The sequence below is a fragment of the Acinonyx jubatus genome, chromosome B3 (genome assembly GCF_027475565.1).
Source record: "Acinonyx jubatus isolate Ajub_Pintada_27869175 chromosome B3, VMU_Ajub_asm_v1.0, whole genome shotgun sequence".
NCBI classification, from domain to species: Eukaryota; Metazoa; Chordata; class Mammalia; order Carnivora; family Felidae; genus Acinonyx; species Acinonyx jubatus.
In genome coordinates, this window is record NC_069386.1 from 118,432,806 (window position 1) to 118,458,448 (window position 25,643).

Here is a 25,643-nt window from a genome sequence, read left to right on the forward strand (position 1 = left end):
TTTTAGTTGTCCCCCATTTCCCTTGGCCACTTGAAGAAAGGGGGCAGAGACAGGTTGCTGAAGCCCAGGCTGTCGGCTTGCCGCTTTCAAGTTCCCTGCTGTTTTGCTTCCTGGGGAAAAGAGGAGGAACGAAAGGAGCCTAACTGATGCGATGAGGCAGGAATTCTAAATTTGTGACACTTTGCAAACTGTTTGTGTGCACTGAGTTTGAACCCAGCTACAATTCAGTGTAGAAGTTCTTGGAAACTGGCATGTCAGCTGCCCTAGACAATCTGCACATTAACTTTCACTTTGAAAACTTTTCCTGGCTTGTCTTTGCAGGGTGTGAAAGCTGGGTGACGGTGGGCCAGTTTTACCGAGGCCAGCTGTGCTCGTGTGTACCTGCCTTGTTGTCACAAAGGCATCAGACTTTTCCCTTCATCTGATGAAAATCCCACTGAGCTGGACTCAAGTCTTCATTGTTGAATGAACTGGTGTCAGGGAGTTCTCTTTTGGCTTTCTTAAAGGTCACTCTTTGCTCACTTCTTTTTTAGTTCACAGCTACATTTTTCAGGCTTCATGTGGTATGCCGGTTATGCCAAAGTAAAGAGCTGGATCAAAGACATTTCTTGTTAATAAGGCTAAGGATCAATCTGTCTTTTCAGATCCAGACTGCTAATAGATAAAGGACAAGGGAGTCTCCGTCTGTATAGCTTGCTGACTGCCAGAATCCTAAGTTGCCTTCTAGAACAGTGCTGTGAACTTAACCTTTGAATGGTTAGGTTTTATATCCAGCTTTGTGTTCCATAAAGCTTGCCCCCAGCTTCTCTGCCAGATGTACTGAGAAATCCTAACTTTGTCCTTATTTCCTCCTCCTGGGGATCATTCCATCAATCATGGAGTGGTACAAGTGTGGAGACGGCAAAAGTCTGGTTCACATTCTGTATCCATTGTCAAGTCCAGCTGGCTGGGGCCTCACTGTACTTTTAAAGGACAGGCATCTCAACGCTTAGCTTTTTGACACGATACCTCAGTGTGTTCCTCCCAAATTTATATCGTTGTCATACCGTATTTAATAAACTCAAAGTAAAAGTAGTCAAAGTATCTCCCTTAGACATCTTCCAGCTATCACTACTGCTTCCTTTTCCTTTTCTAGATCTCTGCCTATTGAATGAATAATCAGAAACCTCCCTTCTTAATTGCTTGCAGTTCTGTATTTCAAGTTATATATCTTTTTTGGACCCTGCTCTCACATTTTTTTTTTTTATTTTTTAAATGTTTGTTTATTTTTGAGAGAGAGAGAGAGAGAGCAGGGGGGAGGCAGAGAGAGAAGGAGACACAGAATCTGAAGCAGGCTCCAGGCTCTGAGCTGTCAGCACAGAGCCCAACGCGGGGCTCGAACCCATGAGCTGTGAGATCATGAACAGAGCCAAAGTTGGATGCTTAACCAACTGAGCCACCCGGCCCCCCACCACCCCGCCCCGGCTCTCACATTTTAATCTCTTTTCATTCTTGCCTTTTTTTGGTGGGGGGAGCTTCTGTTGATTTTTAGCATGTTGTCCTACTTTTACTCTTGGCTTTTCTATTAAAAGAAGGGTAGTAAACAATAGGTGACTGATTTATTTTCAGGGTACCAGTTGATATACAGTCTCTTCCTTATTTAGGGTCTTAGTTTTCAGGGTGCACCTTCCCCTATCCAAATCCTGTTCTCTTCAAGGTAAATGAAATTCACAAGAATCATGGTATTGAATCAATCGTATTCTCTCTACCCAATAATTGAACTACTATCTCCAAAGAAGGAGCAGTTCTTATGATTACTAATTCATGATTTATGGTTTTAGCCCTTGTGATTCAATGTGTGCTTTAATGTGCAAAGAGGCTTATACACTGGGAAAGGAAGGGAAGAGATAGAAATAAATTGGATACTGAATATGTAAACTAGTAACTTGGGATGTCAGTTTCAGGCCCAAATTGAACAGGTTAGCAAAGCAATGACTTGGCAAGCCCTTAGAGAAGGCAAGGGGAATTACTTAAGCCCAGCATTGATTCGTGAGAGGAAAAAAATAAAAGCCATGCTACACTAGCCTCATTTCCCTTCACGGTAGAATTTCTTTCGTAAGAGAAGATCAGGGGACTAGGAAAGAATTATCATAACTGGGTTTCAACACAGCCTAATGAAATCTTGTGAGTACCAAAGGGAAATGTGAACAAGAGAATGCTGTCATTAGGAATATCTGGTTACTAAATAGGCCACTCTACTCAAACAATACGTCAATGTAAGTTTGAGAATTAAGTGTCTGGGGCTTTGTCATTGGCCCCTTAATTCACCATTTTTATCAATGAATCCATTCATCCATTCATATTCGTTTAGGTGCCTACTGTATACCAGGCACCTACATAGCTAGAAGACGTACCGATCCCATTTCCAGATGACACAAAGTAGGATGCGATACTGAATATCTGGGATGACAATCAGTATTAACGATGATCTGGTCAGGCCAGAGTGATGCGTCTGGCCCATGGAATTTAGAACTTCGTAAGGAAAAACATAAAGCTCTTCACGTGGCTTTGGAAATTCAAGTGCGAAGAAGGCTTAAGGGTTCAGGTTGGCCTTAAGTATAATAGAAGTTAACAGTGTAGTGAGAACTACCAAAACCCAGTGCTGCCATGTGAGAAAATTTTCACAACACACTCTGCCAGATGAAAAAAGCCGACTACAAAGCAGATAGTGCAGAATCACTCTGTGGGAGGGAAATACACACAGAGGAAGAATATACATCAAAATGTTGACAAAGTGTTCCTAGTAGCCATCTTTGTTAGTTGGATCTCAGATGACCCTGTCTTTTTGCATTTGTCATGTTTATGGCATTGAGAATATTTTGTTCCTTAAAAAAATTGTGTTTCATTTTGAAAAGACGTAAGGAGATGTGGGCTCTGCTGGCAGCTGAGGCTTTGGCCAACAGGATTGGGGGTGCGGGGGGAAGACTGTGATTCTCCCTCATTCATCACGCTCGCATCCACTGCCTGAACAGCTGCCCCTCCCTGCTAATCAGCATGATTAGTAAACCCCCACTTCCACACAGGGGCCAGCGCCTTGCACAAGGTTACAGCACTCTCTGTCTGGGTTGGCTTGGAGCAGCGGGCCCCGGTCATGAGCCCCCGCCGGCTCTGGTGGGGAGGACTGGCAGGTGGCCTGGGCTCCCCTGCTCACACATGCTGAGCCACTCATGAGTCCTTTATCAGGTCCACTAGGTTGGCACCCCCGTCATCACCCAGTTAACCCACACGGGCACGGTACTTGGAAGGAGATTGTAAGTACTGCTTTACTTCTCTTCGATCGGACTGGCTCACACCTGTTCCTTAGTGCCCTTATTGTTCATTTTCCCCAAGGTTTGGATTCACCTTCCATGGGACAAATGTTAATATAATAGGAACTCCCATCTATTATGTGTGCCAAACATCGTGCTAAATGCTTTCTGTGAATGATCCCATTTAATTCTTGGGCCAGCCCTCTGACAGATGGGGTTGATTTTTATTCCCATTTCACAGCTGAGGAAAGCAAGGCACAGAGAGCCTAAGTGACTGGTAGAGCCAGGATTTGAACCCAGCTGTCTTGTTCTAGAGCACAGGCCTGGTCGCTAAGCTATGCTGCTTCCTGTTCTCGGGGTCATCCCGTTCAGAACCCGGGGTGTGGATCCAGGGGCATGGGGCCTCTGCTCTCCCTCCAGAATTCTCTCACTAACCCAACTCTTGGATTGGTTTTGATTCCTTTCCAGCGTCTGAAACCTTTCATTTCTTTTTGCCTTCTTTCTTGGATTATTTCTTTAATCCTCTCCCAAGGGCCTTTCATCCTCTCAAATAAACAAAATATTTAAAGGTTTTTAAGCCCTTTCACCCTGTTCTCAAGCAGGAAGATCAGCTTGCATCTATAATTTTATATAGTTCTGTGCTCTTGACCTAGCATATAGGTCATCAAAAGTTTATCAGTTTTTCACATAATTTCTGAGCTTTTCTATGTCTCTAATACCACCCGGTTGTACTTCAGGTTTTTGTGCAGAATTACCATTTCCGTAGGACTCCACAGATTCAAAACAGAAAGGTCAAAGTGTTCTATCTAGTCTTATCTCAAGGAACAAACTCAAAAGGGAAAAATAAATTTTAGTCTTTAGCACCTGTGTTTTCAGAGGTCCTTTTAACATAATATTCCAACACAAAGACTCTCTCAGAATCAAGGCACCTGTCACCATGAGCATAAAATCTCTTGGCAGGTCGAACTCATTGCACTTAAATAATTTTAGGCACGAATTCCATTTGGCTAGCTGTCACTGTTCCGGGTCCACCACAGCAAAGCCTTAAGACTTGTTAGTGTTGCTTATTACACTTGTATCTAAATGCAATTCGACTTTTATCCTTTCACTAATGAAAGAAGTCCTCAGTCATTCACTGGTTACCTTTAGTAAGCAGACTTTTTTCTCGGAGCCCACACCATGCAATTTAATGCTAAACTTAACCGTCCCTGACCCCTTGACTCCCTTCTAAGCACATATTACTTCTAATCTCATAATAGATCTTTCAGGCTCAGTTTTTCCGAGCCAGCATTTCTTTTCTGCCTTTTGTCCAGACTGTTCATTTACCATTATTATTGCCTCTCTGCTTACATTCCCCTTACTTCCCCAGACCTTCTGCCAGCCTGTTGGATCCTTCAGGGGCTCATGTGATTTTCCTCCTCACTCACATTACCATGTCGCTAGCTCCCTGGACTCTGCCCCCCCCCCCACCCCCCACACTGTTCCTCCTCGGTTTTGGACACCTGTGGGGATGCCACCTCTTCCACAGCCCTGCCATTCCTGCCTTTTTTTCCACCCCCGCCCCCATCTTCCCTGTGGACTCACCTTAACAAATGTACTTCCTCCAGATCTGGAGCTCTTTGAGAGCAGAAGCTCATCTTTTTCTTCTTACTAATGCCTACAAACAGTGTCCAATAAATGGGTTGGATTTATTTCGTGGGTTATTTATTTATGTGAGTTGAATGCTGTGGAAATAAGAGAACTACTTAGACATGTACCTTTATATGGGGTCCCAGCATTGCAAAATGCAGGATGAAAAGAGTAATTTTGCTGCAAAAATCAGGGAAGTCAGCTAGAGATGTAACATATACACAGAATAGGAAATACTAGTCTTTTTTTAAATTTTTTTAAATCTTTGCTTATTTTTGAGAGAGAGGGACAGAGCGTGAGCAGGGGAGGAACAGAGAGAGAAGGAGACACAGAATCTGAAGCAGGCTCCAGACTCTGAGCTGTCAGCACAGAGCCCGACGCAGGGCTCAAACCCACGAACTGCAAGATCGTGACCTAAGCCTAAGTCAGATGTTTAACTGACCGAGCCACCAGGAGCCCCTAATAATTAGTTTTTTTATGAAAGATAAAAGAAATTGTCTTTTTTCCAGCTGAAGTAAAAATTTACATAATGTGCACGGATCCCAAGTGTTCAGCTTGATGAGTTTTGGCCATTTTATATATATCCACGTAACCCCCACTCAACACAAGATGGGGAACATCTCTGTCACACTCAAAATCCCCGTGTCTCTTCCCAGTCAGTACTCCTCCTCCCTCACTAATCACACTATTGACTTCTCTTACGGTACAGTAGTTTGCCTCTTCTTTTTTTCACGGTTTTTTATTGCAGTAAAATACACATGCCATAGAATTTACAAACCATTTTTAACTGTACAGTAGAGTGGTATTAAATCCATTCTCATTCTTGTCCAACCATCACCACCATCTAGCGCCATGACTCTACATCTTGTAGAACTGAAAACCGGACCACACAGTAACTCCCCATTCTCCCCTTCCCCCAGTCCCTGGCAACCACCTGTTATACTTTTCTGTCTCTATGATTTTGACCACTCTTAAGTACCTCATATAAGCGGAATCATACAGTATCTGTCCTTTTGTGACTGGTATCTTATACTTAGCATAATGCCCTCAAGGTCCATTCACGTTGTAGCACGTGCAGAATTCCCTTCCTTTTTTTTTTTTTTTTTTTTTTAATTTTTTTTTAACGTTTTATTTATTTTTGAGACAGAGAGAGACAGAGCATGAACGGGGCAGGGGCAGAGAGAGAGGGAGACACAGAACCGGAAGCAGGCTCCAGGCTCTGGGCCATCAGCCCAGAGCCCGACGCGGGGCTCGAACTCACGGACCGCAAGATCGTGACCTGAGCTGAAGTCGGACGCTTAACCGACTGAGCCACCCAGGCGTCCCTCCCTTCCTTTTTAAGGCTGAATAACATTTCACTGAATGGTGTACCACATTTTGTTTATCCATTCATCCTTGATGGACACGTGGGTTTCTCCCACATTTTAGCTATTGTGCTTCTGAGCATGGGTGTATAAATACAGTTTTGCCTAGTGTTGGACTTCTTATAAGTGGAATCCTACAATATTCTTTTATATCTGGCTTCTTTCAGCAAAGTGTTTTAGAGGTTCATCTATATTGTTGCTTATATCAGTGGTTCAGTGTTTTGTATTGTTGAGTGTAGTGTTCTATATGAATATTCCCACAATTTGTTTATCCATTTTCTTACTGATGGGCATTAAGATTGGTCTCAGTTTTTTACTATTATGAATACAAACTCAATGAGAATTATTATATAACTCTTTTTTTCATAACCATATGTTTGGGGGGGGGTATCTACTTAGGAATAGAACTGTTAAGTCATACGAATATTTTTTAATTTATAAGAAACTGACAAATGGTTTTCTGAAACTATTGTATCATTTTACACTCCCATCAGCAACGTGTGCGAATTCTAGTAACGCACATGTTCACCAGCATTTGGTATTGTTGTGTTTGATTTTAGTCATTTTATTTTATTTTGTTTTGTGGTTTTTTTTTTCTTGATGTTTATTTTTGAGGGAGAGAGAGAGCATGAGCTGGAGAGAGGCAGAGGGAGAGGAAGAGAGAGAACCTGAAGCAGGCTCCATGCTATCAGCGCAAAACCCAATGTGGGGCTCAAACCCGCTAGCTGTGAGATTTGACCTGAGCCGAAGTCCGACACTCAACCAACTAAGCCACCCAGGCGCCCCTGATTTTAGTCATTTTAATAGACATAAAGTGCTATTTTCATTTTCCTAATGACTACTGATACTGAGAACATTTTATGTGCTTTTTAATGTTTTATTGGCCATTCATATGTATATTTTTATAAAGTATCTATTAAAATGTTTTATACATTTTAAAATTAGGTTGTCATTTTACTGTTGAAGTCAACAGTTAATGATAGGACTTCTTTATATGTTATCAATTAAGAATCTTTCTTACATATACGTATTGTAAATATTTTTCTTCAGGGCATGGCGTGCCTGTTCATTTTCTTAGTGATAGCTTTTGATGAACAGAAATAAAAAAGCCTAATTTATCAAAATTTTTAAAAGATTTTATTTTCAGTAATCTCTACACCCAACATGGGACACAAACTTACAACCCCCCACATCAAGAGTCACATGCTCCACCGGTTAAGCCAGCCAGGTGCCCCTCAGATGTTTTCACTTATGATCAGAGCTCTTTGTGTCCTAAGAAATCTTTACCTATGATGTGATGCCTGGGTACCTCAGTTGGTTAAGGGTCTGACTTCGGCTCAGGTCATGATCTTGCGGTTCATAGGTTCGAGCCCCACATTGGGCTCTGTGCTGAGAGCTCAGAGCCTGGAGCCTGCTTCAGTTTCTGTGTCTCCCTCCCCCTGTGCCCCTCCCCCACTTGCTGTCTGTCTCTGTCTGTATGTCTCTCTCTCAAAAAATGAAAAGACATCAAAAATTTTTTTAAAAAAGAAATCTTTGCCTATGACAAGTTTACAAAAACATCATATTTTCTTCTAGAGGCTTTTAAGTTTAGGGGTCTGTAATCCAACTCAAATTTACGTTTATCTGTAGAATGAAGTAAAGGTTGATGTTCATTTTTTTTTTCATATGGATATCCAGTTGTTTTAGCAGTATTTGCTGAAAAAAAATTATTTTCCCCATTGAATTCACTTTGGCACCTTAGTCAAAAATTAGTTGACCATATATTTATGGGTCTATTTCTGAACTCTTTATTCTGTTTCGCTGACCTATTATTTATTTACTATTATGCCTATGCTTCACTTTCTTGATTGTGATTTTTATATAGTGGCCTTGAAATCAGGTAATGTAAGTCTCCCTTTTCAAAATTGTTTTGACTATTCTAGATTCTTTGACTTCTCTATATAAATTTTAACATCAACTGGTCAGTTTCTTCAATAACAGCAAAGCCTGCTGGGATTCTTACTGTGATGGCATTGGATCTATAGATCAGTTGGGGGTGGTTTCCAGTTCCGGTTGTGGCTGAGTGAGTTTTTATCCAATCAGCCCACTGGATGAAACACAAAGTACAACAACCTGAAGGCAGTGGAGGGTAAACAGAAGCCAGTATTTGGAAGAAAGGAATGGAAATTTGGAGGAAGGGAACTGCAAGAGGTGAGCTTTCTCTTTGTTTTTCAGTTATTACCTTTTGACCTGAGGGCAGGCCACGGTTTGCAATTGGAACTTACATGGCAATCCAAATTAACTGGCTTAACAAACTGGAGGCTGAGGTTTAGAACAGCCACCTTCTGGAAGAGTGAGAGGAAAGCCCTGGAAATGAGGCAACCATCTACTCCAAACTATACAGTTAAAGCTAAAAGAACTGAACATAGAGCAATGGCCCATGGAAGGGAAGAAAGAATTTCAGGTGGAGTTTAGCCAAATTAGCTGCCTGTTTAAAACACACACACACACGCACATGCACGCACACGCACGCGCGTGGTCTTTGGAGCAATATAATACAATCCAGTATCTATAACATTTCACAGTGTCCAGGATACAATGTGAAATTCTTCAACATATGAAAAAACAGGAAAACATGACCCATTCTTAGAATGAAAGATAATCAACAGAGACCAGTCTTAAGAAGGCTCAGATGATGGAATTAATACGCAAGGATTTTAAAGTGGCTATTATAACTATGAACCAAGCTGTATAGGAAAATATGCTTCAATGAATCAAAGATAGGAAATCTCAAGCCAGATTTCCAGATAGAAACTGTGGAACTAAGAAAGCAACATTTGAAATGTAGAATAAACATCTTAACAATATTGAGTCTTCCAATAGAAGTTAACTATCTGACTCTTGATTTTGGCTCATGTCACGATCTCACAGTTTGTGAGATCAAGCCCCATATCAGACTCTGCACTGACAGCACAGAGCCTGCTTGGGATTCTCTCTCTTCTCTCTCTCTGCCCCTCCCCTGCTCGCTCTCTATTTCAAAATAAATATATAAACTTTAAAAAAAAAAAGAGAATTGTTAAAAATATAATTGCATTTTGTTTATGGACCTTGATTCCTGTGCTACCAATATTTTTATAAAATTCATAAGGTTTTCTGTGTAAACAATCACATCTGTGAATACTAGCAGTTTTTTTTTTCCTTATGACATTGGCTATGTCTTCCATTACTAATTTTTTTATAAAAGTTTTTTTTTTAATGTTTACTTTTGAGAGAGAGAGAGAGAGAGCGCACGCAAGTAGGGGAGGGATAGAGAGAGGGAGACACAGAATCCGAAACAGACTCCAGGCTCTGAGCTGTTAGTACAGAGCCTGATATGGGGCTCAAACTCACGAACTGTGAGATCATGACCTGAACTGAAGTTGGGCACTTAACCGACTGAGTAACCCACGCACCCCTTCCATTACTAATTTTTAATTGAAGTAGTGAGAAAAAACATCCTTCCTTTATTCCTGTTCTTAAAGGAAAAGAGTTCAGTGTTTCACCAATAAGTATGATGTTAACCATAGATTTTTTTATAGAGATACTTTATTAGGTTAGGAACTTTCTTTTGTTCCTAGTTTACTGAGAGTTTCTGTCATGAATGGGTGTTGCATTTTGTCCAATGCGGTATTTCATCTAATAATATTCTAATATGATTTTTCTTCTTTATTCTTTTAATGCAGTGAATACATGATTGATTTTTACATCTTAAACCATTCCCATGGTAAATATCACTTGGTCATGATGCGATCTTATTTTTTATAGGAGATATTTTTTTTCTTTTAATTTAGAGAGCATGAGTAGGGGAGAGGGCCAGAAGGAGAGAGAGAGAGAGAGAGAGAGAGAGAGAGAGAGAGGGAGAGAGAGAGAGAATCTCAAGCAGGCTCCACACAGAGCTAGATCCCACGACCCTTGGATTATGACCTGAGCTGAAATCAAGATTTGGTCAGTCAACCGACTGAGCTACCCAGGTGCCCTGGGGGTAGTTTTTTTTTTTTATAAAGAAGATAGATATAGGTTGATTGATTTTATTTGCTAATATTTCATCAGAGTTTTTTTGTGTATATTCTTGAGGCATATTGGCCTGTAATTTTCTTGTAATGTCTTTGTCATGTTTTTTGTGTCAGAGATATGTTAACATCATAAAATGAGTTGGGAAATTTTCCCTTCTCTCTTTTGTTCTGAAAGATTTTGTGAAAGATTGGAATTATTTCTTTAAATGTTTGATAGACTTCACTAAAACCATCTGAGCTTAAAGTTTTCTTTGTAAGAAGGTTTTTGATTATAAGTTAAATTTCTTTATATACCTATTTATGTACAGAGAGCAATTTAGACTTTCTCTCATTGTGTCACTTTTAATAAGTTGTATTTCCAAGGATTTATTCACTGAATTTTTGGCATAGAGTTGTTCATAATATTACTTTCTGTCTTTGTTGTCTATAGACTCTATGATCTTCTTCATTAACTTTTTATGTCCTTTTATTCTTTAAGATCAGCTTGCTTGGAATTCATCAACTTTTAAAATCTTCCAAATAGCCACCTTTGATTTTGTTGATATGCTCTGTTTGCCTATTTTCTATTTCACTGTGCTAAAAGATAAACTGAAGTGTATTAAAATTTTGAAGAGCTCATTGGAGCAAACATTGATTTTTAACTGGGCAGTGACAAACTGAAAATGGTTAGGAGCAATCTATCAGGGGGAACTAAGGGAAAGGCTTTCTTTTTTTTTTAATGTTTATTTATTTCTGAGAGACAGAAAGAGACAGAGAGTGAGCAGGATAGGGCCAGAGAGAGAGAGAGAGGGAGACAGAATCCGAAGCAGGCTTCAGGCTCTGAGCTGTCAGCACAGAGCCCGATGTGGGGCTTGAACCCATGAACCATGGGATCATGACCTGAGCTGAAGTTGGACACTTACCTGACTGAGCCACCCAGTCACGCACCCCCCCCGCCCTTTTTTTTTTTTTTTTTTAATAGAGCAGACTCCTAAAGAAAGCAAGGAAATTATTTGATTACTTGATTGATTATAGCTGAAGCAGTTGCCTTATTTGGGAAAGCCTACTGGGCTGTTTGTGATTGGTTGTTCTTAATTTCATTTTCTCAGACTTGAGTGCACTGATGCTGGCTTAAGTTTTGGTTTGCTTATAAAGGCTGCCAAGGCATTAGAGCCACCTCAGTCTAATGGCCTCCTTGTTGACTTCTGCTTTTATTGTTCTATTTTTTATTCTATTTACTGTGTGTTTACCTTGCTCTTATTTTTCTAGCTTCTTAAGGTGAAAGCTTAGGTTGTTAATTTTTACTCATTTCTTTTCTAATAAAGACATTAAATATTATAAGTTTCTAAGTAAGTACTCTTTTAGGTTTTGTTCAGTTGTGTTTTCATTGCCACTCAGTTGAATACATTTTTAAATTTTTCCTGTGATTTCTTCCTTGACTCATAGATTATGTAGAAGTGTGTTGTTAAATTTCCAAATATTTTGGAATTTTCTAGATATCTTATTACTGATTTATAATTTAATATTCTAATCAGTGTACATTCTGGATTTTAGTCCTTTGATTTTTTTTTAAAGGTAATTACCATTTATTTTTTGAGGTTCCTTTGATTTTTATTGAGACTTATTTTATGGCCCAGCATTTGGACTATCTTCATGAATGTTCCGTGTTCACTTGAAAAGAATGTGTATTCTGAAGTTACTGGATATAGTTTCACATAATTGTCAAATTGACTGAGTGGGTGGAGAGTGTTGTTTAAATGTTTAAGTCCATACTGGCAGCGTTTTTGTTTGGTTTTGGTTTTTTTCCCAGCACTTTAAAATACCTGTTCATTGTTTTCGGGCCTTTGTTTTCTAATGATAAGTCAGCTAACCATTAGCATTGTTGTTCGCTTGTGGGTAATATTTCTACCAGCGCCAACCAGCACCCCACCACCCTGGCTGCTTTGAAGTTTTTGTTCCTGATTTTTAGTTTTCAGCAATTGGACTATCATGTGCCTGGGTGTAGATTTCTTTGTACTTAACCCTGCTTAGGATTTGCTGAGCTACTTAGGTCTGTAGGTTAATGTCTTCCATCAGCATTGGAAATTCTCAGCCTTTATCCCTTTATAGATTTCTTCTGCCTCATTCTCTCTCCTCTGCCTTCTGGGATTCCAATTTTATATATGTTACATACTCTCCTCTATTGCATTCAGTCTGTTGTTAAGCATTTGGAATGAATTCTTCCTTTCAGATTGTATATTTTTTCACTTCTAGAATTCTTGTATGGTTTTTTTTTTTTTTTTTAAGTAAATTTCATCTCTCTGTTGAAATTCCCCCATTTGTTCATACATGTTGCCCACCTTTTCTACTTGACCCTCATACATGTTTCTCATGGTTATTTTGAAGTCCACCTCTGGTAAGTCCAACATCTGTGCCGTCTTGTCAGTGCCCTTCTATTGACTGTTTTCTCTCCTGGGTCACATTTTCTTGCTTCTGCGTGTCTTTTACAAGTATTAGTTGTATGCTAGGCATTTTCTGTAAAACCAGAGTCTTAAGTAAATGTTATTTACCCTCCCCCCTCTCCCAAAAAGACATGCTTATCCTTTTCTCCGGTTGCTAGTGTGTGGGAGAGGGGTGGGAGGCGAAGGGGGTGAGCCAATCTAATTGATAATTACGCTGGGTCTGGACTTTGTCACAGCCTTTGTTAGATTCCAGTTCATCTCTGGCTTCAGATGTTTGGAGAGCCGGATGGGAGCACCAGTTAAGATTCTAGAGATCCTTTTATGCTTTACAGTCATGTGGCCAGCTTTCTGAACTGTGAGAGGTGTCTGCTTTTCATCCTGTATGTCAGCTTTTTGGGTAACTGAAGAGTCCTTTTCCGGTCGTGCTCTCTTCTCACCTGTCCCCAGGCTGTATTGCAACAGGTCTGTGGTTCACCAAGTGCAGTTCATGGATCTGGGGGTCCAGGGGGGATCCTCAAGACCCTTTGAGGAAGCCAGTAGGATCAAAAGGTTTTTCACAGTAATGCTAAGACATTTTTTTGCCTTTTTCACCACGTTGACATTTACACATGTTGCAAAAACAGTGGTGTTTTTGTAAAACTCTTCATGCCTTAGCAGAAATTAAGGCTGTGGCACCAAAGTATAGTAGTGACCATTGTAATCTTTACCACCAAAGTATTTGTAGTTACAAGAGTAATGCCAGTGCTACTTAAGAAAATCCTTGTTAAGCAGTAATAATTATTAAATCTCAGCTCTGGATTACATATCTTTTTAATGTTCTGCCTGATGAAATAGGATGCACACATAAAGTTCTCCAGGGCCCTGTGTGATAGTCGTCTCAAGGAAGGGCGCTTGTGTGACTGAGTCACAGTCCAAGGTAGCCGCTTCATATTCCGGCCAGCACTGCTTTGTACTGCTCGTGGGAGCCCCACCCTTCCCTGTAGGATCTTCAGCATTTACCACACACGTACTGTGTGCTATGACTACTTTGTTTGGGACTGAGAATTTACAAAGGGAATGTAACCTCTGCTGTCTTTAACATCTACACATTCTATAAAGTGCCATGGAAGTAGATGGATATTCTTTCTTGTGAAGAAACAGTAAGATTCTCCCCAGAAAGCACTTCCTTCATGGCTGTACAGTGTTTCTCATTAGAAGCATTGGTGGCATTCTGAGCAGACATATTCTTCCTAGTACACGACTCTTCCCTGCGTTTTTAGACGTTTAGCACCCTTGACACTGCCCCCCGCCCCCCGCCTGTTGAATGTCAGCAATCCCCCACCCCCATTATTATGGCCTTTGAAAGCACACCCACACACTTCCCAACCTTCAAGAAGGACAGGGGCATCCTTGCCTGTACATGGTAGCTCAAGTTTTGCTGCGATTGGGTGAAGGAGCCCGGGGAAGTGGGCTGTGGGGGTCACACTCTCTGTATGACTGTCACATTTCTGTGCCCCATTCTTCCCCTACAGTCTTGTGACATCACATGATTCTCAGAAAATCTTGACGCTGAAAGCCTATCTTCATGGAGAGTGTAATTGCCTGGTGAGGAGATCTGCTTTACTAAAAACCAGTGCGTTTGATAGATCACCTCCAAGTTCCTTAGAACCAACATCCATTCTTTGGAACAGCTATTAAAGCAAAGGGGAAAGTCTAGCCCTTCAATGTATATTGGCTGGAGGTTGGGGGGTGGGGCGTTCTGCAGGAGGACAGTTATGGGGAAACATTTAGCCCTGATATGCCACAGTGCAACATAGAAAGTGAGATGAAGTTCTAAGTAAATTGGCTAATAAGAGAGGGTGATGTTGAGAAAAATTTGCCATATTGTTGCCTATTAGCTACATATGTAGTAAAGGGAAATACAGCATAGTTGACTCTGAATCTTTGAATTTGAGTCCAATGTTAGACATTCTGAGCTTTTCCACAGCTAACTTTCTTGGCTGTACAGATAACATGAAACTCTTAGAAGTTATTTTCAGGGACTCTTTGCACTATTATATTTTAGTATTGAGCAAAGAATAATATAAAAACTAGAGAGAACAAATGAATCTCAAAATTTTGATGGGAGTAGAAAATGTATTACTAGTAGACTACAATGAATTGAGGTTCAGGAAAATGGGATGGAATTTTGGATGGAAACAGAAACTATTAGATGCCACATGAAGGAATATGCAGATAACGAAATCTCAGGGAAGGCCCAGAAGAGAGTGCGCCTGGCCTCCTCCGAGTCAGCCATTGTACAACCTGCGTCCTACAAACCCCACACACTTGTGCTTTAGTTGGAAGATACAGCGGCCTGAGTACCACCCACTGGCGCTCCAAGCAAGCGAGCTTCACCCGGCATCACCACGTCGCCCTCCACGGCTCAGCGCTCCGGTCCCTACCCAGTGGTGCACTGTAAAAATTCCTGCCTCTTGGCTAAAAGTTTCTCCTTGCTTGAGAAAGTTTCTTTTGTGATTTGGAGAGTGGATTTATGGTACTGAGGAGATTAAAAGCAGCTTCTGCTGTGAAAGTTTATGACGTTGCAGTCTGTTCACAGTTTGCAGTTGGATGAGCAAACCTCCTCTCATCCTCAGTCTTACCCTTACGTGATCTCCTCTTGCCCGCTGTCCTAACACTCACAGTCCCTGGTGGTCTCCATGGAAGAGGGCCCTGTTACAGACTCTGATTTCTGATGCACAACAAGCAGGCGTTAAAGTAAATGCCTCCTAGGAATATTTGTTGTTAAAGAAGCTTTCAGAAAATAAAACCAACCTAGCCTGCCAGTGAGATGATTTCTGACTTAATAGTTATAACGTAGTTACAAAAATCCTTTAATACCTAATTCCCGAGTCTAGATTGCTGCTCGTGGCCAGAAACTTCTAGAACCAGCAAGCCAGGGTGGAAGGAGAATCACAGTTGGTGTATTTTTTGACTTTTGGTGCAGTTACCATAGACAGTAGTTTCCTTCTAAATTTGAATATCTGCCCTAATTGATACAGAAATCTGAAGGTTAATCCAGTCAGGCAGTTCCTGCTGTTTCATCTGTATCTTCCCGTGTTCCTTTGTTCACTGGATCAACCCACCCTTGCCCCCACCCTTCTCTTCCTTTCTACCTGGAGGCCTTTCTCCACTCCACTCAGAGCCCGTGCACCTCCCCACATGTTTTCTTCACTAAGCTTTCCTCTCCCCTCACTAATGAGAAAGGAGATGACACGTGCCTCTGGCCCCTCCTTTCCTCACCCCTTAACTCCTGTTTGACTCCCATTCAGCATTTCACTTTGTGAACAACGTGAACATTCTATCTGCGTATTTAGGTACGACTCCTTTCTCGTCAGTCATTGGCCGCCACACTTCTCCATACCTCTGGAAGCCCCTTGGGAAAGACTGCGTCGTTTGAACTATGTAGAGTAGCACACACACCGAGGGGTCACTGAAGATCAGATGTCGTACTCGGAAAAATTCATAAATAAGCCCTGAGCATTTGGGTACTTTTCTCCAAGAAGATTAGCCAAAAGCGTGTAATTGTGCAACTGAACTGTGGGAGCCAAACTGTGGGAGGAGATGAGCAAGGGATGTGACATATCAGAGGTGAGATTATGTGAGTAGAAAACCTTTCATCCATGGGCTTCGGGATATATTATGCAGACTTTCCCTTAACTAGGTATTTGGAAATCTCTTTGAGAGAGGCAGAGACTCCAAAGCAGCCCCCTGAAATGATGAAGCTGTGAGGGAGAACACAGACAAGAGAGGAGCCTGGGCTTCTGGATTCAGCAGACATTCCGCTCTGTCCCCTCCCCCAGGGTTCCGTTGGGGTCATTAGGAATCAGGTTATAAATAACTAGGTGGCCCATAGGTCAGGCCTCAGGAAGGTCGGCATAACCTTACCCCAGTGTTGCTGTGACTCTGCCATCAAAATGACCATTAATGCCAAAGGAAATTTGCAGAGGAAATAACAGCGTGATGATTTAAGTCACTATGAATATTTCTCTTCAGTTAGGCACGGTTTCCTTTCCTAAAGCCCCGTTAATCAGGTTTGGGGTAAGGTTGTTCACAATGAGATTCTTCATGTTTCTTCTGTGTGCAATTTTCTGGTCACTATACTTCAAAAAGGAAAAAACAAACAAACAAAAAAAACACAGGGTAATTAAAGAAGGTCCAGAGAAGAACCAGAAGTGAGTGAAAAGGGCTGCCAGATAAAAGACTGTTCTAAAAACCTTTTTAAAGGGGACCTTTTTTAAAAATGTGGGGCAATATATATATCCTAAACTGTACCATTTCTGTGCTACGATTCAGTGGCATCTCGTACATTCACAATTTGTGCAACCATCACCACCATCTGTCTCCAGAACTTTCTCATCATCCCAAGCTGTAACTCAGTACCCATTAAACAGTAACTCCCGATTCTCCCATCTCCCCAGCCCCAGCAACCACTGTTCTACTTTGTCTCTATAAATTTGACTCTTCTAGGGACCTCGTATAAGTGAAATCCTGCAATATTGGTCCTTTTGTGACAGACTTATTTCACTTAGCATAACGTCCCCAGGGTTCATCCATGTTGTCTCTTGTGTCAGAATCTCCTTCCTTTTTAAGGCTGACTAATATTTCGTTGGAGGTATAGACCACATTTGTTTATCCATTCATCTGTTGATGTTTTCACCGTTTGGCTACTGGAAATAATGCTGCTGGGAACTTCGGTGTACAAGTAGGCCCTGTTTTCAATTGGGTTGGGGGGGGGGGGTTATGCCCAGGGGTGGAATCACTGAATCACATGGTAATTCTGTGTTTGGCTTTTTGAGGAACTGCCAGAATGTTTTCCACAGGAGCTACAACATTTCACATTCCCACCAGCAATGCACGAGCGTTCCAGTGTTTCCTCATGCTGGCCAGCGCTTGGTTTTTTTCCATGTATTTGGTTTCATTTTTAATAATCACCATCCTAATTAGCATGAAATGGTATAAATGGGGACTTTTCTACCTGGAAGAAACAGACCGAGAGGGCAAGCGGAGGCCTGTAGTTATGAAGACTTCAACTGGGATATATACAGACATGGTCACCAGAATCTAAAATGTGGGGATCTGGGCAAGGAAGAAGGTCAGAGTTCTTAACAGACAGCATAGCATGGGTACTGAACAGTTCCAAAGGCCACCAGCCCTTCTCCTTCCTCATGTGTCTGACAGGCCAAACATCTGCTTGGCTGGGGACCCTACTGAGGTAAATTTAGAATAAGGAAAAACCTGTCTTCTCAGACCAGTTATCTTATCTCATGATGCACACGTAAGCTCACTAATAGGTGGTTAAGAAAAACCATGACTTCTGTATAATTAACCCCTGTTCTTTTAAAGTTGATGTTTTAGAAGATGATTGTGCCTCTGTTCCTACCTTAGATTCAACCAGCCGTCTTGAATTTGAAGCTTCCTGGGCTCCTTTTTGGAAGACCTTGTGGCCGTCACAGGGGACTGAAATTACTATTTTAATTACTTGACCTTCAACAGATACTGTAGACTGACCATGTGCCCCGGCCTCAGGATAAGTGCTACAAAGAGAGTGGAGAACAGAGCGGGCCCTGTCTTTGTCTTCATGGAGCTGTGGTTTAGTGGGCGAGTCAGATGATTTCTCACACAAACAGATTTGTAAATTCCAAGCTATGTTAGCTCTGTAAAGGAAAAATACCTGTGCTATTTCTCTCTTTTCCTTTAGGCTGTTCACACAACCACTCTAAGAGCTCTGCTTTCTTTTCTCTTTAGGAGCCTTCAAACAGGTGGCTTTGCCTGGGAGGGAGAGGTAGAGAACAACGCATATAGCAAGGCTACAGGGGTTGTCCCTCAGCACAAGTATCACCCCACAGCGGGCAGTTACCAACTCCATTTTGCCCTGCAGCAACTTGAACAACAAAAACTTCAGTCCCGGCAGCTTCTGGACCAGAGTCGAGCCCGGCATCAGGTAATTCAGATAAGGCTTTTCCATATGCCAGTATCTTTCTTCTACGGGGGTGGAAGAAGGTCAATGGAAAAGGTAGGAATAGTTTCCCAAAAGTTTACCTACACCAGTATGGCTCGCATGGCTCTTGGAGAACCTACTCTGAGGGAAGAAACGTGCTGAAGCCTTGATGTTGGCTCTGGCAGGAAGTGACACTGAACCAGGTGTGACATTTTCTTCCACTTGAATATTTCTCTACAAAAATCTCTGTCGTAGCATTGCCCCTTTCTGTTGCCTGATGGTCGTTCAGTAAGCTCCCAGCGGGTCTAATTTCCACATACCTAAAAGGTAGCATTTGAAGCAACTTTTTTCCTAAATGTACTATTTCTTTGGTACACCCTTGGTATACATAGGCACACATTAATCCTTCATAACTTACCAAGATTTTCAAGGTGTAAATAATATTTCCAGTTCTTTTCACAGGAAGTAGTCATAAGTTAAGCTGTTGGTCTTCTGGCTCGACGGTACACAAAACAATGTACCCGCAAAAATGCAACGGTATACACAAAAATCCTCGCTGTCTTGGCCCTTGTGTTCTAGTGAAATACCATTTTCCTTCTATCCATAGAATGACAGACACTCCTGAGTATATGTGTGAGGGAGCTGTGTAAGTGAATTGTAAGTGAATTGTGCTGGTGTGTCAGTATGGCCCAAATTACAGGGAAAGACCATCTGGAGTTAAGTTTCTCTTGATCATTTCAGGGCCATCTTTAGAATCCGTTACTGTGTTCTACATGTTGTGTTGGGCTATCTCAGCACTGATTCCATGAGCTTCTCTTTTATTTGGCTATGTGAAGAAATATATCGGTTTGATCTCTTGTTATTTGCTCTTATAAAAATGTAGTACATAGTGTGCGTTAGTTTGTGCAAAATTAATATTCACTTAAAGACAAAAGCACCATTTCCCAAAGTCTTTCCCCCCCTCTAAATAAAACAATCATCATGATGCTCTCTATCTTAATCTTTTTTTTAATTTTGTTTTTTAGTTTTTAAAATTTACATCCAAATTAGTTAGCATGTAGTGCAACAAAGATTTCAGGAATAGATTCCTTAGTGCCCCTTCCCCATTTAGCCCATTCCTCCTCCCACAACCCCTCCCGTAACCCTCAGTTTGTTCTCCATATTTATGAGTCTCTTCTGTTTTGTCCCCCTCCCTGTTTTTATCTTATTTTTGTTTCCCTTCCCTTATGCTCATCTGTTTTGTCTCTTAAAGTCCTCATATGAGTGAAGCCATATGATTTTTGTCTTTCTTTGACTGACTAATTTCACTTAGCATAATACCCTCCAGTTCCATCCATGTAGTAGCAAATGGCAAGATTTCATTCTTTTTGATTGCCGAGTAGTACTCCATTGTATATATGTATACTACATTTGTCTTTATCCATTCGTCCATCGATGGACATTTGGGCTCTTTCCATACTTTGACCATTGTTGATAGTGCTGCTATAAACATGGGGGTGCATGTGTCCCTTCGAAACAGCACACCTGTATCCATTGGATAAATGCCTACTAGTGCCATTGCTGGGTCGTAGGGTAGTTCTATTTTTAGTTTTTTGAGGAACCTCCATACTGTTTTCCAGAGTGGCTGCACCAGCTTGCATTCCCACCAACAATGCAAAAGAGATCCTCTTTCTCCGCATCCTCGCCAACATCTGTTGTTGCCTGAGTTGTTAATCTTAGCCATTCTGACAGGTGTGATGTGGTATCTCATTGTGGTTTTGATTTGCATTTCCCTGATGATGAGTGATGTGGAGCGTTTTTTTCATGTGTCGGGTGGCCATCTGGATGTCTTCTTTGGAGAAGTGTCTATTCATGTCTTTTGCCCGTTTCTTCACTGAATTATTTGTTTTTTGGGTGTTGAGTTTGATAAGTTCTTTATAGATTGTGGATACTAACCCTTTATCTTATCTGTCATTTGCAAATATCTTCTCCCATTCCATCGGTTGCCTTTTAGTTTTGCTGATTGTTTCCTTCGCTATGCAGAAGCTTTTTATTTTGATGAGGTCCCAGTAGTTCATTTTTGCTTTTGTTTCCCTTGTCTCCGGAGACGTGTTGAGTAAGAAGTTTCTGTGGCCAAGATCAAAGAGGTTTTTGCCTGCTTTCTCCTTGAGGATTTCGATGGCTTCCTGTCTTACATTTAGGTCTTTCATCCGTTTTGAGTTTATTTTTGTGTATGGTGTCAGAAAGTGGTCCAGATTCATTCTTCTGCATGTTGCTGTCCAGTTTTCCCAGCACCACTTGCTGAAGAGACTGTGTTTTATTCTATTGGATGTTCTTTCCTGCTTTGTCAAAGATTAGTTGGCCATACGTTTGTGAGTCCATTTCTGGGTTCTCTATTCTGTTTCATTGATCTGAGTGTCTGTTCTTGTGCCAGTACCATACTGTCTTGATGATGACAGATTTGTAGTATAGCTTGAAGTCTGGGATTGTGATGCCTCCTGCTTTGGTTTTCTTTTTCAGATTGTTTTGGCCATTTGGGGTCTTTTCTGGTTCCATACAAATTTTAGGATTATTTTTTCTAGCTCTGTGAGGAATGCTGGTGTTACTTTGATAGGGATGGCATTGAATATGTAGATTGCTTTGGGTAGTATCAACATTTTGACAATATTTGTTCTTCCTATCCAGGATCATGGAATCTTTTTCCATTTTTTTTGTGTCTTCTTCAATTTCTTTCATAAGCTTTCTATAGTTTTCATGTATAGATTTTTCACCTCTTTGGTTAGATTTATTCCTAGGTATTTTATGGTTTTTTTGTGCAACTGTAAATGGGATCGATTCCTTGATTTCTCTTTCTGTCGCTTCATTGTTAGCGTATAGGAATGCAACCGATTTCTGTGTGTTGATTTTATATCCTGCAATTTTGCTGAATTCATAAATCAATTCTGGCAGTTTTTTGGTGGAATCTTTTGGCTTTTCCATATAGAGTATCATGTCATCTGCAAAGAGTGAAAATTTGACCTCCTCCTGGCCGATTTGGATGCCTTTTATTTCTTTGTGTTGTCTGATTGCAGAGGCTAAGACTTCCAATACTATGTTGAATAACAGTGGCGAGAGTGGACATCCCTGTCTTGTTCCTGACTTTAGGGGGAAAGCTCTTAGTTTTTCCCCATTGAGGATGATATTAGCGTTGGGTCGTTCATATATGGCTTTTATGATCTCGAGGTACACTCCTTCTATCCCTACTTTCCTGAGGGTTTTTATCAAGAAAGGATGCTATATTTTGTCAAATGCTTTCTCTGCATCTGTTGAGAGGATCATATGGTTCTTGTCCTTTCTTTTATTGATGTGATGAATCACGTTAATTGTTTTGCAGATATTGAACCAGCCCTGCATCCCAGGTATAAATCCCACTTGGTCGTGGTGATAATTTTTTTAATGTATTGTTGGATCTGGTTGGCTAATATCTTGTTGAGAATTTTTGCGTCCATGTTCATCAGGGAAATTGGTCTCTAGTTCTCCTTTTTAGTGTGGTCTCTGTTTGGTTTTGGAATCAAGATAATTCTGGCTTCATAGCAAGAGTTTGGAAGTTTTCCTTCCATTTCTATTTTTTGGAACAGTTTCAAGAGAATAGGTGTTAACTCTTCCTTAAATGTTTGGTAGAATTCCCCTGGAAAGCCATCTGGCCCTGGACTCGTTTTTTGGCAGATTTTTGATTACTAATTTGATTTCCTTACTGGTTATGGGTCTGTTCAAATTTTCTATTTCTTCCTATTTCAGTTTTGGTAGTGTATATGTTTCTAGGAATTTGTCATTTCTTCCAGTTTACCCATTTTATTGGCATATAATTGCTCATAATATTCTCTTATTGTGTTGATTTCTATTGTGTTGGTTGTGATCTTTCCTGTTTCATCCTTGATTTTATTTATTTGGGTCCCTTCTTTTTTCTTCTTGATCAAACTGGCTAATGATTTATCAATTTTGTTAATTCTTTCAAAGAACCAGCTTCTGGTTTCATTGATCTGTTCTACTGTTTTTTTGGTTTTGATAGGATTAATTTCTGCTCTAATCTTTATTATTTCCTGTCTTCTGCTGGTTTGGGGTTTTTGCTGTTCTTCTTCTATCTTCTTAAGGTGTAAGGTTAGGGAGTGTTTCTGAGATCTTTCTTCCTTCTTTAGGAAGGCCTGGATTGCTATATACTTTCCTCTTATGACCGCCTTTGCCGTGTCCCAGAGGTTTTGGGTAGTGGTGTTATCATTTTCATTGACTTCCATATACTTTTTAATTTCCTCTTTAACTGCGTGGTTAGCCCATTCATTCTTTTTTTTTTTTTTTTTCCTGGAGTTTAAACTTTATTAAATGAGTATAGGGGACACTCAATATTATGTTAGTTTCAGATGTACAACATAGTGATTCAGTAAGTTTATACATTATGCTGTGCTGATCACAAATGAATCTACCATCTATTACTGTATAATGCATCATGATTTCATTCACTGTATTCCTTAACTGTACCTTTTATTCCTGTGACTTACTCATTCCATAACCGGAAGCCTGTATCTCTCACACCCCTTCACCTATTTTGCCCTGACGCCCCATCCTCCTTCTCTCTGGCAATCATCAGTTTGTTCCATGTTTATAGGTCTGATTCTGCTTTCTGTTTATTCATTTGTTTTTCTTAGATTCCACATATGAATGAAGTCATATGCTATTTCTCTTTCTATGACTTATTTCACTTAGCATAATATCTTCCAGGTCCATCAGTGTTGTCACAAATGGCATGATCTCATCCTTTTTTATGGCTGCATAATATGCCACTGTATATATGTACATGTGTGTGTACCACAGCTTCCTTATCCATTCATCTATTGATGGACACTTTTAGGTTGCTTCCATATCATTATTGTTGTAAATAATGCTGCAATAAATATAAGGATACATATATCTTTTCGACTTAGTGTTTAGTTTTCTTTGAATTATTGGATCATATGGTATTTCTACTTTGAATTTTTTGAGGGACTTCCATACCGTTTTCCATAGTGGCCACACCAGTTTGCATTCCCAAGCCCATTCATTCTTCCGTAGGATGTTCTTCAGTCTCCAAGTATTTGTTACCTTTCCAATTTTTTTCTTGTGGTTGATTTCAAGTTTCCTAGCGTTGTGAGCTATCTTAATCTTTTTAACTATCATCCAGGTCCAGACATTTTATTATTTTGATTTCATTCATCACTTGCTCATCTTTTTCTATGCCCGTGTACTCTATTATATTAACTCAATGTAATTGAGAAATTGTAACTCTAAGCACTTGGGAAGTAGTTCTGTAGGTCTGTTTTTTAGAGGAAAACCCAGCCTTCTTACCTGGAAAGCGTGGAATGTAGCATCTCATTTTGATCACCGTGTTGCCCTCTGTCATGTAGAAATTCCCTCCTTTAGAAAGTCTTTGGGATAGATAGTTTGCATTTTCACAATTGTAGATAGAAATGTGTATCTTAGATTTTTTTTTTTTAATCTATGTACATTTCTTAAAACTCTTAAACATTTGAACTCCCCATCATTCAGATACTTGAGAATGCCAGCTTAATCAGATGCTGGAGAGGGGAGGCATCGAAAATAGCTTCATTTCTCTTATGGGAGTATAATCAATGAGCTAACAAATATAGACACTCGGTCCCTTTTGATGCTTCCATGCCTTGACATGGTGATAATGTTTAAAAAGGGAAAGGAGGGGGGGATTGTAGGGCATTGAAGTTTGGAGGGATGAGAGACAGTTTTTACTGATTTTCACTTTTAGAAACTGCTTCATTTAATAGCCCTTCTCATTCTTTTGATTAGCTTCCAACAACTCACATTCCTTTGAAAATTCAGAGTACTGCTATTTTTGTGTGGATTTTTTTTTTCCAGTGAGGATTACACTGGTTTAGTTTCACTGAACTATGAAGTATATGGAAAAACATGTTTTTTAGAATCTGTCAGAATATCTGTCTTAGGGAGGAGTCAGAACTCCCAAGAAGGGAGTTATCTTGTGTCTCCTGGAGAGGGAACAGAAAATCATTCATCATAATTTTATATATGTTTATAACATCATTTATTTCTTCCCCCTGTTCTTCTAATCCATAGTTGATTTAGGGAAAAATGAGTCAGGATGAAGTTCTGGGACTGTGGGGAGATCTCAAGAAACTAAGTTCTTAGCTTAAAGAGTTTATAACTAAGAAGATAGCAAATAAGATATTAAATGTTCTCACATGAAGGATATTTAGTAATTTAGAGTACGTCATTTCAGAGGACATGAAGAACACTCCACAGAAGAAGCAAAGCCCTTCTACATTTTAAGCCTCTTCTTGCAGTCCAGCTTATGGCTGTGCGAGACTTGACCATTATAATTATCACCGCATTGTTGATGGAAACATGGTTTGCATTTTCAGTGTGTGCTGTGTTTCTATCCTTGGGTTAACCTATTAGATGGTTTCTTTGACGAACTCCTTATGTTTTGAATTCATTTCTCTAAAGTGTACGTAGCCACTGACATAACTAACAATTTGATTAATTGCCTATTTGAGAGTAGTGGGTAGAATTGAAATCTAATTTGCTTAGCACATTCACAAAAGATACCTGTCTATGGAACAGGCCGTTTAAGGAGGCTTTACATTGTATTGCACTCTGTCGTACTGAATTGCATTGATTATGTGCGTGGTCTGTGCCTTTCATAGTGATTCCCTAAAAACATTTTGGTTAAGATCATGCAACCTTTCTTGCATTACATGCAGAGGAATTTCTCCATCCTCTTCTGCACTTAGGTGGCCAGCTTATTGAAGGTATTGATTTCAAGAAGGCAAACTCTGATTCAAGGTATGTTTGGAAATGACATCTCTAACATTCATGCCGAGTAAGCTTTGATCTTCATCTCTGTCTATCACCGCACTCATGAACTGAGAAATTGTCATGCACTGAATCCACCTCAACAAAAACCTTGTCCTGTA

General features: G+C 40.3%; 1 protein-coding gene across 16 annotated transcripts in view; it reads left to right on the forward strand.

The window, feature by feature from the left end:
- TTLL5 (tubulin tyrosine ligase like 5) overlaps positions 1 to 25,643 on the forward strand; it is a 282,100-nt gene that overhangs the window by 174,054 nt on the left and 82,403 nt on the right. For 14 of the 16 annotated variants that reach the window (XM_053224740.1, XM_053224738.1, XM_053224742.1 and 11 more), the window contains one exon: positions 18,498 to 18,693. The exons of 1 other annotated variant lie outside the window; for it this stretch is intronic. In XM_053224740.1, the coding sequence (XP_053080715.1) occupies positions 18,498 to 18,693 (196 nt within the window). Of the gene's footprint in view, positions 1 to 321; positions 1,240 to 18,497; positions 18,694 to 25,643 lie in introns of those variants that run through there. One more of the 16 variants, XM_053224748.1, reaches the window with a different exon arrangement.